Source organism: Drosophila bipectinata, chromosome 2L (assembly GCF_030179905.1).
Source record: "Drosophila bipectinata strain 14024-0381.07 chromosome 2L, DbipHiC1v2, whole genome shotgun sequence".
In the NCBI taxonomy this organism is placed as follows: domain Eukaryota; kingdom Metazoa; phylum Arthropoda; class Insecta; order Diptera; family Drosophilidae; genus Drosophila; species Drosophila bipectinata.
Window position 1 is genome coordinate 2549497 of NC_091736.1, and position 16363 is coordinate 2565859.

Here is a 16363-nt window from a genome sequence, read left to right on the forward strand (position 1 = left end):
ATGAATCCTTCGATCCTGTGGCTGACACATCAAGGTGTTTATTGTCCAAAGTCTTAAGGACAAAACTTGCATGGCCAACTATACATTTCTCGACTCTCTCGTGCTCCATTTCCCGGATCAGACCCTGAATCATGGCGAAAAGTGTCACCGGGCATGTTTATCTGACACATTGACTGCCACCATTTCAATGAACTTGCGAGCAAAAACTATGTCGACAAGTCGCACACACCCACACACAGAAACACAAAAGACGGCGACTGCCAAAAAACTAAAATGTCCTTGGGTGGGAATCCTTCCTCGGAAATACATAGATAATGGTGTGTGCGTGCGTGTGGTTCACCTTGTAAATAGTATTTTGTGGTCGCTACTATGTATGCCAAGTTTTCTTCGACATTTATTCCTATGAATGGTAATTTATTAATTTATGGTCGGAAAACGCAAGAAGCTGTAAATATTTAATTATGAGAAAAAATAGAAAAGAAAAAAAACACAAAAAGTGAAAATAGAGACGACTTCAAATAAGGTTCAATGGTAATTTTTGGTCCAATACTTATAGTTTTCTTAGATGTGCTAAGAGATTAACCAACAGGCGAAATGTTTCATTCCAATTCTTATGTAAATGAGTGTTTAAAATTTATTAATTAAAAGTCATAAGTGAGTGTGAAATAATGTTAGTATAGAGACTACAAGCCAACAAATGATGGTGGTAAATGGTTAATAATGCTATTTTGTCAGTATAATCAAATCTGTTGGTCTGAGTGTGTATCGTTATAAATTTAGTCTTAATTCCGTAAGTAACTCAAATTAAATTGTTCAATATTTACCAATTTCTAGAAAATATTATGTAAGGGTATTCGTTGCATCGGCTTGCCGATTCTATTGTTTTTTTCCTATTTTTAAAATAGATTCTTTATTGTATATGAAAATGTTGCTTTAAATACTGTTCAATTTAGATAAAAATCAAATAATTTCTAAAATTACAAAACCAAAAGTTTTAAAATTAGGACAGCTCTGAAACAAAGAAGATAAAACGAAAATGTTATTTCAAAAAAGATAAAATTTGCATAAAAAACAAAACAAGTTAAACGATTTACTTTTTGAATAAATTAAGCTACAGCAGGCCAATGATCATTGAAATGAAAATTGTTTCAATATTAAAAGTTAGTTTGAAAAACACCAGTGAAACTAATATTAAAATTTTGCCTAGCAAACAACATAGTTTAGTCCGGACATTGAGAGAAGAAAGTTCATGGAAAATCCAATTCTATAGAAAATATTAAACCTTTTGAATGAAATCACCCACCACGCGGCAGGCAACAGGAATCCGGCTGAACAAAAAATGAATTAAAACAATTTTCAAGCTAAACTCTGAGTGTATATAACTAATTTCAAAGTAAACTCCATTTGATTACCTAAATGTCGAAATGAAGTGGAAATGGATACATTTCTATAACATTTATTGTAAGTAACGTGTGAAAAAAAGAAACCAAAAACAAAAAACCCATTTACAAACAAAGCGAATTTTTAAATGTTGAAAAGAAATAACAAAAAAAATATAAATGAGGTCCTCGAATGGCTAATAACATATTAAGAACAACATTGTGGTGTGTGAAAAATTCCAATTTTAACAGAAATAAAAATAAAAAACTCTTTGGAAAAGCATTCAAATTTCAATGACTTTTACTCCGCTTCTACAAGGGCATCATCATCAAATTTTCCAGGCCGACCAAGACACGTAGAACATTTTATGCTAATCAAACCGGGACGAGGAGGAAATTCAATTTCAGGGCCGCCCACACAGCAGCCATGGGCAGGATTTTTAATTTAAAGAGCCGACCGGAGGTAGGAGCAACCAATCTGAATGGGAAAATGCGGCTCCGACTCGCACTCACTTTTCATTTGGCATGGCCATAAACAGGGGATCAGCTTTGAGGCCGCCCTCATAAGGCCATTTAGAGGGAAATTTATGCCTGCCACCTCTGCAGTAAAATGGCCCAAAAAGCACGGCCCAAAAAATACCCACGTGCGCCCACAAATGGGAAACTGCAAGTGATGGCGTCTAATATAGACACTTAACCACTTACAACCAGGCCGAAATACACACTCACATCTACACACATGTATGGCACAATACGATTTTGATACACGTACACGCAGTTGGCACATCAAAGCGCAAATCCATTAAGCATTAAGGTGGCCAACTATGCGGGCCAAGGTGTTTAAAATTCAACAAATTGGTTAGAATAAGGGATACTCTTTTTTAAAATACGTTCAATATTTAATTTTGATTTTTATTTCAAGAAAATAATGTTATTTCTTTCATTTTACTCAATATTATATACTTTATATAAATTATGACTCATATATTACTCATACGCACTGATGTCCTAAGCACACATACCAAGTTATGTTACTCATACGCACTGTTGTCTTTTTTCAAGAAAAGATTCCTTAGAGAAGACTAAAAAAGTTTCATTGAAAAAAATCAAAAAAGTCACCGACTAATAAAGAAACTAACCAAGCCCAATCTCCCCTACATGCAAAGGGTATTATATGGCATTGAAGCGGGCAAAGGAAATCACAAGCCGGATACGTGAGCTCGCTGCAAGGGCGGGGCTTATCTGCAGTCCCGGCTCCCAGGAGTGTGCTAAAGCAGTACGGCTGGAAAAAAAAGAGGGAAAAACGCTGGCAATGGAGGCCTGGAGGGGAGAGGTAGTGAAGCGGTGAAGCAACACCGCTCATAAGCGAGCGCAAGATTAATGAGCACCACCTGCCTGCAGACAAATTAGATGGCATAATTCAGTGTGACCCGCACACGGAACATATTTCGTGCTCTTCTCCGGCCGGAGATTGAGATTGTGGGGGCTTGGCTTCCTTGGTGTCCTCATAGGTGTGCGGCGTAGATCTGCCACGTTAAGTGCTGGCAAATTTATGCAAAATAAATTATTTGCCAGTTTGAAACATGCGGGAACAACAAAGTAAGTGTGACTCGGGCAGAATAAAACTTACCCATCTCTCGAGATGAAATCCAGCGTAAGCTGTTGATTTATGCTCGACTTGATAAAATGTCGCATATCCGGTTCCGAAATGGCAGGCCCAGGCCCAAGCCCTGGAAAATGAAATACAATTTTTTCCCTTCGCCTTCTATTTTTTCTCTGCCAGCTGCCTTCTATTTCGGGGAAATGGGAAATGGCAGAGACTGGATAAGGGGATGCGATAAAAGCCAGAAGAAGTAATCAAAGTTAGCATATGGCGGCGATTGCTGTCTAGAAATGCATGGCAATCCCCAAATGTGTTCCCTGATTGTCTGCAACTCCTCTGACACGCCCATTTTTATTCATTTCCAGCTTGGCTTTGTGTATAAGTATTTTCCAGCGCAGTGAGTGTTTGTTATGGCCTGGCCTGGCGGGGCGCATGAGAAATGCGCTCTTCGATGAATAATACGGACAAGTTCTTGGTGAGTGTTTTTGTTTTTTCTTTCTTCATAAGAGTGTACATATGTATATACATTTTTCATAGGCATAGTATTTTTGAAAGTAAATTACATTTTTGGAACCTTAAATTTAGTTGTTGGGTTGCTGGTTAAAAAAAATACTACTGATGACACCTGGGGTTCTTTCTGGACTTTGCCGTCCACCCTCATGTCTTGGGCGGCAATTTGGCGGTGGCTTACAGTCTGGAGCACGTTTGTGAGGCATCCTGAAAGTACGATATGAAGATGGCCTTGGAGCCGGACATCGAGGTGCTGGGACTGGGCAATGAGGGGATCGACGCCTCACCTGGCTTAACTTGAAGAAGCAACGCATCATTCGAATCGAGTTGTTCAGGTTGGTCCGCAGGAGCCTGAAGAACAACTGGATGTAGAAGGTACTGTCGGTGGCTTCCAGGACAAACCATAAGACTGTCCCTCCAGCCAAGCTGGTAACCAGACCGGAAACCCAATAAATGTGAGGCGAGGGGTCGCAGCCGGTGCAGCTCTTACCGAGGAAGTCTTCAATCAGCCCATAGAGGAACCGCTCTATTCCACACCATATGATAATGGTTGCTATCTCAGCCACGAAGATGGTACTTATAGTCTCGACCACCAGTTGCCAGATCCGGTTACAAGGGATAAAGCGTCTCGAAATAATGCTGACATCCCAGAGGAATCTTAAAGTTGCCAACAAGAAGAGCCAGCTGCCCAGGATCGGAGACGGCGAACAGCAATCCTTCGGCTGGACAAAGAAGAAGGCGAAGCCCAGGAATTGGAAAAACGCAGCAATAGTCACGGCAATGATATCCATTTAAAGATATTTCGGTTTTATTATTTTTTAAAGTTTATAAAATAATTCCGAAATATATTTCGTAAAAAAATTTACTTCGTCTTGTGACTGTTATACTAGTTCAATTGAATTTTATGGTTTAAATTTCACTGAAATGTCTTTAAAAGTCTACTGTGTTTCAGGACCCACTTTGTTGAAACATGACTGACAGCCCCTGAGTAATTAGCCTTCTCCAATCATCAGCAGGAGACTAACCAACAGAGAGAAGACCCTCCAAAGCCGAACTCATTATGCATGTATTGCAATTAATTAGTGTTTGTCAACCCATACAAATCCTTGTGCACACGCATAGTCCCTCTGGTGTGTGACAGGATTCGAGAGAAAATTAGTTTACCGACCCGCCCACTAATAGCCTCGCATTACGCGCTTATCTAAAATCAGTCGACAGGCAGACAGACAGGCGGCTGGCTGGCAGGGAGATGGCAGGCTTTGGCATCGGCAGCCATCCAAAAAAGTGCCAACAAATTAACATAACATTTACCGCAATTAATCAAAATTAAATCGTTACACCATCACACCGATACCACCAGCTATGACCATGTCAATGTACCGCATGAACAGACTTGGGTCTGGGCCTTGTTCGTTGTCCTCCGGAGAGTGTGCCAAAAACAAGCCAAGACCGCCTCCTTTAGAGTCCTTCGTGGGGGGGTTGGGAGGAGTGATGAATGACCTACCTGGCGTCCGACTGCGAACTTGAATCTATCAAAGCCATTGGCGTCGGGGCAAGTGAAAGTGCCTGAAACTGACAGAGGGAACACCTTTTCGCCCCAGGCCATTGCACAGTGGTTCAAAAACGGTAAATTAAAATTCAGAAAATTAATATTTTACTTTTAAAGAACTGTCTTATATGCTTGGAACTTCTACACATCATATGCATTTTTTTTCTCCTCCTATAATTACAAATTTTGTTAAATATTTTCTCAAAATCAACCACTGTCAGAGGATACACTCACATGCCCTTTAAGCTCACTGATGAAGAGGGTTCATTGTTGTCAGTCCTAGGGTCCTGGGTCCTGTGTTCCCGGGTTCATCTTGTCTATTTAAAAATTGATTTGTTGTTATTTACATGCGACATTATTTATTTGGGATATCTTTTTAAGCGATTTTATGCCAGCACGGCAACCGATAATTGTGTGTCCTTCAGGTCCTGTTGGTGCTGTCGAAAATCCAATTTGTAAGTGTCACAGACAGTTTTTCGGGAGTGAACGAGACAGATTCCCTACACCAGAGATTTTTTTTTTTATTGGTGGATTCTCCAGTGAAGCGAGAATCACAGTTGATTTCGGATGCAACAAGTTGGCAGGGGTCAGGATCGAGGACTTTGGGGCATGACTGGAGGTGCCACAGCATGACATTTGTTATTGTACTCGGTTGGCGAATACATGTTCATTTTGAGGTGGGAGATGGGGCCAAAAGAGATAGGGCCAGAGATAGAGGCCTGTAATTGAAAGCATTCGAGTAGAAAAATCAATCAAAATTGTGCGATTGACATTTAAACGGGTTTGGGTGCAAATTCCTCGAGAGTTGAGGGCATTTTGTCCACTGAGCTGGAAGCTTTTTTTGCATAAATACTTGCTTGTTACTCTTGTTACTTCCATTTTAGGAAAAAAATAAATAATTTGTAATTATAATTTGCATTTTCTGGCTTCCTCCCCGCCAACGCAAACGAAAAATGTACACAAAGGAAGCACTTACATTTCAATTAAATAATAAATCAGTTGAGGAAGAAGTAATGACTGCAATGGCGGCAGCAATTAAGCGTATAAACCATCAAAAATGTCTGGGGAAAATAATTTGCACTTTCCCTGTGCCTCTGCGTCTGTCAGTCTGTGTGTCTGCCCCACCTCGTTTCTCGCCTGCTACCCAGCTAGTCCCTCCTAGCCGTTCGGTTTGTGGCAGGAAGCCCAGAGCAGTTGGGAGCAGACACGCGGCCAAGTCGTGCACTTAAAATTTCATATAATTTCGCACGTGAAACTTTAATGAACTTTTCACACTCATTACACACACGCACGCAGATCGAGATAGGATACACAATGAGGTACCATGTGGAATCGGGATATATTATATATGCCAGTGGCGTAGTTGGTTATAATGAGGATTCAAAAATGTATGCTATAATAGGCAATAATTAAAATAATTGGTTAGGAATGAGTAGGTTCAATTATTCTCCAAACCCTTTCTAATAATTTAGGTCAAGTAAGTTTCATGCCCTAAAGACTTCCTATTTCATGACCTAATTTAATAATAATTAGAACTATTTTGAGGTAACTAATTCCCCTTAAATATATAATAACTTAAACTGCGCTCCTGAAACTAAGAACAAGTGATTTCCTAAGGGATTCAAAATAGAGAGAATAAAATGGAGTCTAAAAGGATGTAAAGGTGGAAGAGGTAACCCTTAAGTTTGGATTATCGGGTGTGCCTTTGTAGCCACATGCATTGTGTGGCAGCTACAAGGGGATATGGGGTGCAGGGCACAGGAACATGGGGCAACCAACTTGGGCTTGCAACAAAAACGAACTTGACTTGTCAAATCGTGCGCGTAAAAGTTTTAGCCATGAAAAGTTTTTTGCTGCTACCTGTAAGGCATTTATTTTTACCTTTATTTTTGTATCTAGTTTATATGCTCTTTTGCAGTCACTGTAAAAGACACTGACAGCTTGCAAAATTTTCAGATAAAAGGTAGAGATACCTGAATACCATTTAAAGAACTTGAAGAAAAATTAGTAAAATAAAAATAATGATACAAAATATTATAATGTCTAGTAGGGATACCCCCAAGTGACATATTTTTAATGACTTTTCCAGTCTTTAAATTTGAATTTGATCTCTTTAAATCTCCCATACCCTGAATGTAACAGTGCAGCAGCAACAAAGTTGTATGCCAGTAGCTGCATGTTGCACACGTGTCAGGCGGCAAGTTGGATAGAAGACAAGGAAACGGTGCAGTATCCGGGGGCTTTTTACGTGCCACAGCCGGAGCCAGAGCAGGAGCCGGAGCGACTTGTCAAAGGCAGTCCCCATCAGTTCCGCTTCTGAAAAGTAGATACTACACCCGTCCCACCCTGCCCCGAGAGACAAATTGAATTCGTTGGGATTGTTGCAACTCTGCGGCACACGAAATGCGGACAGGCAGTGTCTGCCACTGCGGCAGTTGGCGAGTTTGTTTGTGTGGGGCTGTGTGGGGGCAGGGCCCGCTTGATTTGCATTTGCCACCCAAGCGATTTTCGGTGCCCCATCAACCGTTGAAAATCACGCTAATTGTCGGCGACACAAAACACGGAAAGAAAATGTAATCAGAAATGGTGAGTGGCAGACACAGTGGCAATTAGGACTTGAAGGATAAGGGATTAACTTGCTAATATCATAAATATCTCTAGGATCTTCAAGCTGAAACCTAATTTATTATTTAATTTTTATCAGTGCATGTTTAGGCGCAATGCAGCTGTTGGAAATAGCTGACGAAAGTAAAAGTATCTTTTGGAACACTTTGCCGGAATTTGCATTAATTGAAATGCAGAAAGTCAATGGGGACAGGTTGCACAATTTGCACTAGATGAAGTAAACTTCTTGAAACTGCCTTTTAAACGGTTGTTTTTTTTTAGCTGAGACTTGGATTTGTAGATTTTCAAATACTTTTCGGATAACAAGCTTGTGCCAAGAGCAGCGACAGTATCCAGCTTTGTCATGCAAATCTGACAACTCTTTGTCAGCTGCCCCGTCCACATCCTGACATCCTCCGAGTCCCGGCTGCCAAAAGCTGTCCGGCTGTCTCTGGTCCTGTTTGGTGACAAGACGCAAACGCAAACACAAATACAAACAAAAGTCAATGCTCGGAGCTATTAGGGAAACAACAACACGGCCCCGAATCAACACTGGCCCACTCACCAGCCTTTTAGCCAAAAAGTGCAGCTAGTTACGCCAAATGAAGGATGAACAGGAGGATGGCAGGTTCTACCGTGCTGTCTCTCTCTCAACAAAGCAAGAAAAAAAAGGACACCTTGCATAATTAATAAGCATTTCCATTTGCAACAAGGAGGAAAAGCGGAAAAGCTGCTGGCCGCGACATTTGCATTTCAACGCAGTTTTAACACGCTCATGAGCAGCAAATAGCAGGATAAGGAGGACCAAGGACACTGGACCAAGGAGAGGGGAATTAATTTCCATCTGGCCTGCGGTCGGGCGACTACTAATGAGTGCACTAAAGTCCTGGTCTTCAACAGAGTTAATTTGGAGCATTAAGTAATTTCATTAGAAAAACAATTGAAAGGGTAGTAGTGCTTAATGATAAAAAAACAGATGGTGGAATCAATTTCTTAATTGAAGAGTAGCCACTAGAAGATAATTTCTTGGATATCCTTGATCTTTTACCTTTTCTTCAACGCTCTTGAAATACAATTTGACAATAAACCTGAGCACACTTCGATTTCCTTAACGACTAAGGCAAACTTTATTTTCTAAAGGACACTCGGGGCGTCATGGTCTCATGTGTTATGGTGTGACCTAGGCAAACATTTCAATTAGTTCCTTCGGTCCTGCCAGGCCGACAAATTTCAAATTGTTTTGTCAGCCCGAGCCAAACTTGATAAATGCCAAAGTGTCGAAAGTGTTCTGGTATGGCATTGTCCTGACGTTGAAAGCATTTAAAACACGATTTTCACATTTACTTTTCAATTTTGCATTGTTATCGCATGGGCTGCTATCGACCCTCTCTTTCTATTAGTCATTCTCCATCTCTTTCGCCGGTTGGCCCGACCCACTTGTCAGACAATGGCGACATATTGGGGAAAAGTGTCTAGCAAGCCAGAATTGAATCACACTCTGCGGGACCTCAGATTCGATTAACTTAAATCGAATTTTTTGGTTTTGGTTTTCGGTTTTGCGATAAAAACATCAACTAAGTCACTCAGCTTGGGAAGAGAGGGTGAAAGCCAGCCTTTGGTAACAAAATCAGGATATAAAGGGAGTCTGCCATCCTAGCCGCTAGCTGCGATTTCCTCTTATTCTTTTTTTTTTTGAGCATAAACAAGATTTATATCGGCAATAAAATATTTCACGCTCCACCCAAGCTCAACTAAGAACTCACCTTTTCACAGGAACGAGGTGTGGCAGTCACTTCAGGACATGGGGGTCCTGTGAGTCCGCGCCCCCATCGACAGTCTCGTTTCTGAGGAATGTTCCCGACGAAGTGGCTTCATCAAAGGAGTGTGGATAATTTGTCATGCCAATACAAATTCCTGTGCCAGACATTCTATGATCTGGATAAGCCAGAAACGTGGCTAATGGGGTGATAATAGGGATTACTTCCAGAAGTGGCCATTTTAGATATCTATTGGAAGCTTTAATTGCATTACTCAAGACTTTTCAATTATACACTCTAAAGTCGACAACATGCTAATAAAATATTAAGAAAAGTTACTCTCAAGCTCTAATCTCTTCCAGGATTCATAAATCGTGTTTCCATATCCCTTAACTCCTGCTGCTCCTGCTCACATGGCTTGTTGGAGCCTTTGTTATTGTTATCAAGCAAATAGGCTGACTTATAGCCCGCCTCCTTTTCCTTTTGTGTCGTCCTGGGTTGTCTGTTGCATGTACAAACAATTTAATGCCCAGGATAACAAGGCAGCAACACACACGCGAACACACACTGGCACGCAGCAAGTCACATGCCAGAGAGCACCTTGAGGCCAGGAGGGGCCAGGAGGAACACCAGGACATTGCCGGGCAGGACATGCCAGAAGGATAACCTCGCTCCGTCGCTCCCTCACACTAAGGCTGTGTGTTTGTGTGAAAATCTGCTTTGCTCCCATAAAATGCGCTCTCAAATGCATTTTCTGTCATTTTTAATGGTTTTATAAGTTGCACCCGGTCATGTTCAACTACTGTTTGTGCCACCAACACACGAAAAATAATAAAAGAAGCCAAAAAATATAGATCTCAAGAAAAAACTATCACAGATTTCCTATCGTAAAATAAACCCAATAAAGTACAATATTTTTTTCTGAGATTTAAAGCAAAACAATATTTGTTTTCAGTGCACTTATTTATTTTTATATGTACGTACCTCGAAGTACTGTCTGGGATTGAAGCAGCACCTGCAGCTACGGTGGCACTCCATGTTGTTATCATTATAGTGGCATTTGTTGGCCATTTACCCCCATGTTATCACCGTGACTGCTCATTGCCTGGTTTCTTCTCCAGGTGACCAGACACTGCATTAGTCAGGTATTAAGTTTGTTTGCTCTTTTAATGAGCGAACTGAACCAAACAGGACATAACCAGTCCACCTAGTCCTCCCTCCTACACTCCTTAAAGCATCTCTCCTGTGCTGGCAATTAGTGAATCATTTGTGCCACAGGTAACCTGGTTTTACCCTGATTAGTCTCAGTTAATTGCTGGACATCACAGCGTGTTTGTGCCAAGCTGTTGGGAGTGCATTTTAGAGATTATCGGACTGGTATTTAATCAACAGGGATTGACAAAAGGATTATCTTGCCCAATTTGGCATCAAGTGGGTTTGAATTAGTAGTTATTAAATAGTTTTACATGACTATTATAAGATGTCATTTAATCTGAATTGTCCCCAATAGTTTTCTTGTAAGTAAGTAATTCTTGTAAGTAATATTTTTGTAGTGTTAGTTCTTTAAAAAAATGTGAAGCCCTTGCAACTCCCTTGATTCCCAGCATCTCTCGGATTTTTCTCCCAATTCCCAAGGCGCATGCTCACCTCGGAAAAGTCGCCTATTTGCCAAATGCCGCATTTGGGAAAAGCTCCTTGGTTCTAGGCAGACCGGATTGGGCAGGGACCAGGCAAACATGCGGATCTCGTACATTTCCAAAGTAGCCCGGCTTTAAAACTATGCGGAGTTATTAAATGCTATGCGAAAAGTTTAATTGAAAATGTGCTGCCGCTAAGCCTGCGGGAGTTGCCAAGGCAGACGATGCTATTTTGAAGAGGAAATACTAGCAGCTTTTTCGGGGAATGGGGGACTCTAAATGGAATGACATTAAATGTGCGCAATTGGAGGCAATTTAGCTATTTTGGACTGTGGCGAAATTTACATAAATGTATTTAATATTTAAATTATTTCCATTGTTGAAAAGTCATGCCTATAAGTTGGGACGGTCATGGCCAAGGAAACAGCTTTAAAGGAATGAGATTAGATCTGATATTTTGTCACGGAAAAATAGTTTTTCCTCTTATTATTTGGATAATTTATAAAGATATTTAAACCTAGTATTATATCTGAAAGTGCTTGTAAAAATGATTGTAAGTAATATTTTTAATTTAGAAAAATGAAACGACATTGTTAACCAATTTCTTTAAATTCCATACAAGTATTTTCTTACTGATTTTATCACCTTAGAGTATGTACTAACTAGATCTAGCAACATAAAGCCATTAATGAGCATGCCAAAATATTACGTATACGTAACACGTACTACATACGCCGACAAGATGTTAATGCCGTTTCCAGATAAAGGTGAGAATGCTCTTGACTGGAAATGTATGCACATTTCACTTATACCTGTACTCACCTGCCTCTGACGTTTCGTTTGTTGTTTTTTGTTGTCTTTGAGACTCAGTCTGAATCCAATCTTGTGCCACTGCCCCTGCTGTTGACAACTTCAGTGACAGTTTGCCGAGGAGCTAGACTCCACTCCGCTCCTCTTGTCGAAGGGGCGACTTTTGCTTTCTGGGTTATTCTCTTTCTGCCACTCGAATGCCCTCGCGGCATTGCGCATATTTCCATCTTAAGTATTTTTATAGCTAATGGCCCTTTTAGCTTAATATCAACACACAAGTGATGCCGCCCCGAGCACATACGTACTGGCACGGGCTCGGGACTGACTGTAGACCTGGTCGACTGGCGGCGGATATGGCTCACGAGTCACGGGCCTGGAGAATTTTTAAATTTTTATGTGTTTTCATAACGATTTTTATGCCTTGCTCAGGTTGGGCCCCGGCCCAGCTCGCTTACAGTCAAAAAATTGGAACGGATCTCGGGGAGAGGCTACTGCCGGCTGCCTCGGTCGTTTCCTGTGCCAACGCCACCTGTTATCAATTGATTTTTGTGTGCCTGCCAATTGCCAGAGATGCGTGACACACAACAGGAAAAATGAAACAGCAAAATAATACAGAGGCAAATCGAAGGGGGTGGAGTGTCATAAGCCGAGCGATGGTCGGTGTCACAGCTTTAAGGACACCCCAAATACCATTGGCTCTTCGGCTTCCCTTCTCTTTTTTTTTTGTGCTTTTTGGCTGCAAACACAATTTCCCATTTCCCTTTAACAGACCCACCTCAAAGTCCGGGCAGTGCAAGAACAACATACCGACCAAGTTGCACACAGTTGTTGATTGACATGCCAGTGGTGCAGAGTGGTGGAGTGGCGAAGTAGCGGAGTGCCATTCCCCTTCGTACCACACTGCGTATACATTATCTATGCGCTGGCATGCAGCATAAGCACACAAAGCCCTTTCCCTTTTCATCCCGTCCCAGTGTGTGTGTTTCGAAAATGGTTATTGTTATGTCGAGTCCCAAACGCACAGACACACTCCCATTCACACAGGATGTTCCAACAGCTGTCGGTTGGTTGGCCAAAGGGCCAAAGGATAAGGCTGCACGTAGCCATGTCCTTTGACATCGCACAAAAGGCGGTAGAGAGTGGTTCGATATTCCTTTACAGCTTGACCCCTAATTTACCTAAATTAGGTGACATTTTTTCATCCACCCCAATGACCAATTATGTTTAAAGTTTAAACTACCAATTTTCCAGTCATTACTCATACTTTATGTGTCGCAAGAAAATATCTGAAAGCTACACATTATGTGTACGTTGATGCAAAATAAATTACCGAAAACGTTCCCCCAACTAAAATGCACTTTTCAACTATATTTTTTCTGTGGCATCCTCGACCGTTTCGCTGTTTTGCATATTTTTACAATTTTCATGCTGATAAAAGTGCTTTGCCAGCACACGCTTCTTTTGCCCTGTTATTTTTTCACTCTGCTTTCCAGCGAATTGATTTAATGACTTAAACGGTTTTAGTTTAAATTATTTAATTGTTTCAGTTAAGCTCAGTTCCTGCCACTGATGTTGCAGTTGATATTGTTGCTACTGGAGTTAATTGAATTAAATAATTTAGCGGTTGTTTCGAGCTGGATTGTTCTGTGTGTTTGGAAAGGGGTGAAACCGGAAGGGATGATTTCAGATAAAACAATATTAGAATTATACAAATGGAAGTTAAAAATATAATAATTAATTGAAGTTCTAATTACTAATTTGTTCATATCAAGATTATGCTGAATGGATCTAAACGTCCCAATTTATGAATTGATTTCCCAAACAAAGTTCGAACTTCCTGTTTCGACAAACTGTCAAAGTTCAAATGGGGCGTGTAAAGGCGTGAAGCTGTCAGTTTCCAACACACACACTCCCCCCTCGGAATATTTACCCAGTGGAATATACATATTTTCCCATAATTATGGGAGGCGAGTGACTGGGAACAGATGCATTAAAGCCGCTTAGTTTGGGGCCGTGACCGTACATCCCTAAATATGCTTTAAATTTCATTTTTATTATCACAAAAATGTTTTTAGGTGTCCTTTTTTTAGGGGGATAGGAGCGGCATTCGGTTTGGAGCAAAGTTATCACAGATGCGCAGCCATTTGCAAAAAGCGACAAACTTTCACACACCATACACACACAAACACAAACACACACACTGAAAGAGGAGAGTCCTGCGTATGAGTTTCGGGTTTTATGGGCTTTTGCTGTTAGCCGTAGCATGTCGCTGCTGCCTGTTTGTCTGTTTGTTGTCTCTTGTTGGTTAATTTACATTTTCTTGGTAATTAAAATGTGTCTTTACAGTGCCCCCCACTCCCAGGCCATCATCCCATTTACCGCCAATCGTCCTGGATGGGGGGAAAGGGGAAAAAATTCATTTACATAATTATGTGTGGCAATTTCCAAGATTTTTCAGTTCCGGGTGCGAGTATGTGGCAAATAGAAATTTATTATAACTGCTCATTATTCACACGTTGTAAGTAATTTTTTCATTCTCTTAATTAATGCCTAACAGCATTAGCATATCAACTCTTTCCTGTTTTTGGTTGTTGTTCAATTAGTTTAACAGGTGGGTTTACTTTGAAATATTTATTCTCTTTATGTAATATTTATGAGAACTTTCTTTTAAATCGATAATGCCAGGAAGAAAATTTCCTTTCAGTTTTCCTTTCAGTATAAAAAATATTTCTCCTCGGCTGTCAATTGTTTTGCTTTAATTTATGCGATAAACAGTCAAAGGATGCTTACATAAATTATGTTCTGCGCGAAATTAATATTTATGATTGCTGGAAATGCAATTAATATGATAATAGGTCATGTAATTAAAAGGAATTTACTTTAGCCTTTCCAGTGGCTGAAAATTTGATGTAATTGGATGTTTTGCATTCACTTTTAAACAAATTTAATTGGCTTTCATGTACTGTGGAATAGTAAGTATACGCCATGTTGCCGTTGAAATAGTTGGTACAAAAAAGCAGCACAAATCCATTCCAGAAATAGAGGAAAAAAAAGAAATAAAATTATTCGAAGCGTGTACAAAGTCAATGGGCAGCAACATAAGTCAACACTAATGCCGGCAAATAATGAAAAGAAATGGCCAGTCCTGCTAACTGGAAGGATCCAAAACAAAGGACGAGCCTGCACTCCAGCCAGCCGGAAGTGAGGCAGTAGAGTGGCATTAGGGCCGCTTAGCAGCCACGTTTCGAGTAATCCGCGTGTCGGCCTTAGAGACCGGCATCTATTTGGCCCAAAAACCCAAGGAAACAGAGGAAATTCCCAGCTCTAATTATTGACAGCAACAGGAGGCAGCCGGAGGAGGAGGTGTTGTGGGAGGGACGATACTCCCAGGAACAATTAGGATGGCCCGACAAAGATTGTAAAGTTTTGGCCACAGTGGAACCAACTTGAAGCGAATTCCCACTCCTCATCCAGTTGGTATTTCTATTTGTCACGTTGCTCTTGTCCTTTGTATCAACATTTTGAGAAATGCGACTAATTAAAGGTTTTCAGATTTTTCCACGCCTTCTGTCGACTTTCGATTCGATTTATACGCCCAGCACTTGAGCAATTTTTAATTTGTTGAAAATCATTTTTTATGTAAATGGTGGGATCCTTGGGGATACCAGAGACTCCTTGGAGGGCAATTAGCAAATGTTTGGCGGTCTTTTTTCCTGCTTGTCTTCTTTTTGTCATCGGAAAGTTTCAGCATCAGGCGACGGTCCCCGGGAAAAAAATTTAATCTTGGGCATTAATTTAAAAGTTGAGCCAGGCTCATGAATTTCATTTGGTCTTAATGATCGCATTAGGGCTTGGAGCTTACGAGATGGACAAACAAATAAAACATGGAAAGTGAGCCATCACAGGAATTTATCCTTTCGATCTGAAATACCAAAACGGACTACACTTCCGCTGCCACTTGCCAGAAATGTTAAAAGTCAAAAGTAACCGGTTTGTTGCCGCCTGCAGGCCACATTTAAATTTGTAATAAATTATTACTAAAAATTCCATTGGCCAACTTCCGAATGGCAAACGCAGAGAGCCAGCCAGGCCAACCAAAGGCCAGAGAACAACCAATTAAATGGGAATCGCCTCGAGGAGAAATGCAAAAGTTGAGAAAATGGGAAATTGTTTAGAGTTAGAGAAACGGAAATCTAATTACGAACAAAAGAGACGCAAATGGACAGCCAATTTATGTACACATACTTCTTGCTTTATTTAACCTGAAAGCGCCCCGAGTCCGGCTTCGATATTATACTTTGTATTCTTCCTTTGGACTCCCTCCTTGCCGATGTCAGGTTAATGCAAAATGAAATATTTTTATTTTTTATTGAAGGTCCCTGGCACATCAAAAGCAGAGCAGTAAAAGTCTGAGAATCGGGATTGAGAAAAGCTGTTCGACGAAGGAAATTCGTTTGTCGATGAATTTTAGTAAGGAAAAATGAATGCTGAAGCGCAATAATTTCGCATCCGAG

General features: G+C 40.7%; 1 protein-coding gene and 1 long non-coding RNA gene across 2 annotated transcripts; both read right to left on the reverse strand.

Moving 5' to 3' along the window:
- Positions 1-3682: 3682 nt before the first annotated feature.
- LOC108124352 (uncharacterized) lies at positions 3683-4395 on the reverse strand. Its single transcript, XM_017239967.3, has 2 exons — positions 3983-4395; positions 3683-3843 (listed from the first exon to the last, which is right to left on the reverse strand). The coding sequence occupies exons 1-2, from the start codon at positions 4281-4283 to the stop codon at positions 3824-3826; spliced, it is 321 nt and encodes a 106-aa protein (XP_017095456.1). The 5' UTR covers positions 4284-4395; the 3' UTR covers positions 3683-3823.
- Positions 4396-5178: 783 nt separating this feature from the next.
- Positions 5179-16363, reverse strand: LOC138925856 (uncharacterized). The gene is made up of 3 exons (XR_011442097.1): positions 16095-16363; positions 11862-15980; positions 5179-5760 (listed from the first exon to the last, which is right to left on the reverse strand). It is a non-coding gene; the product is annotated as an uncharacterized lncRNA (long non-coding RNA).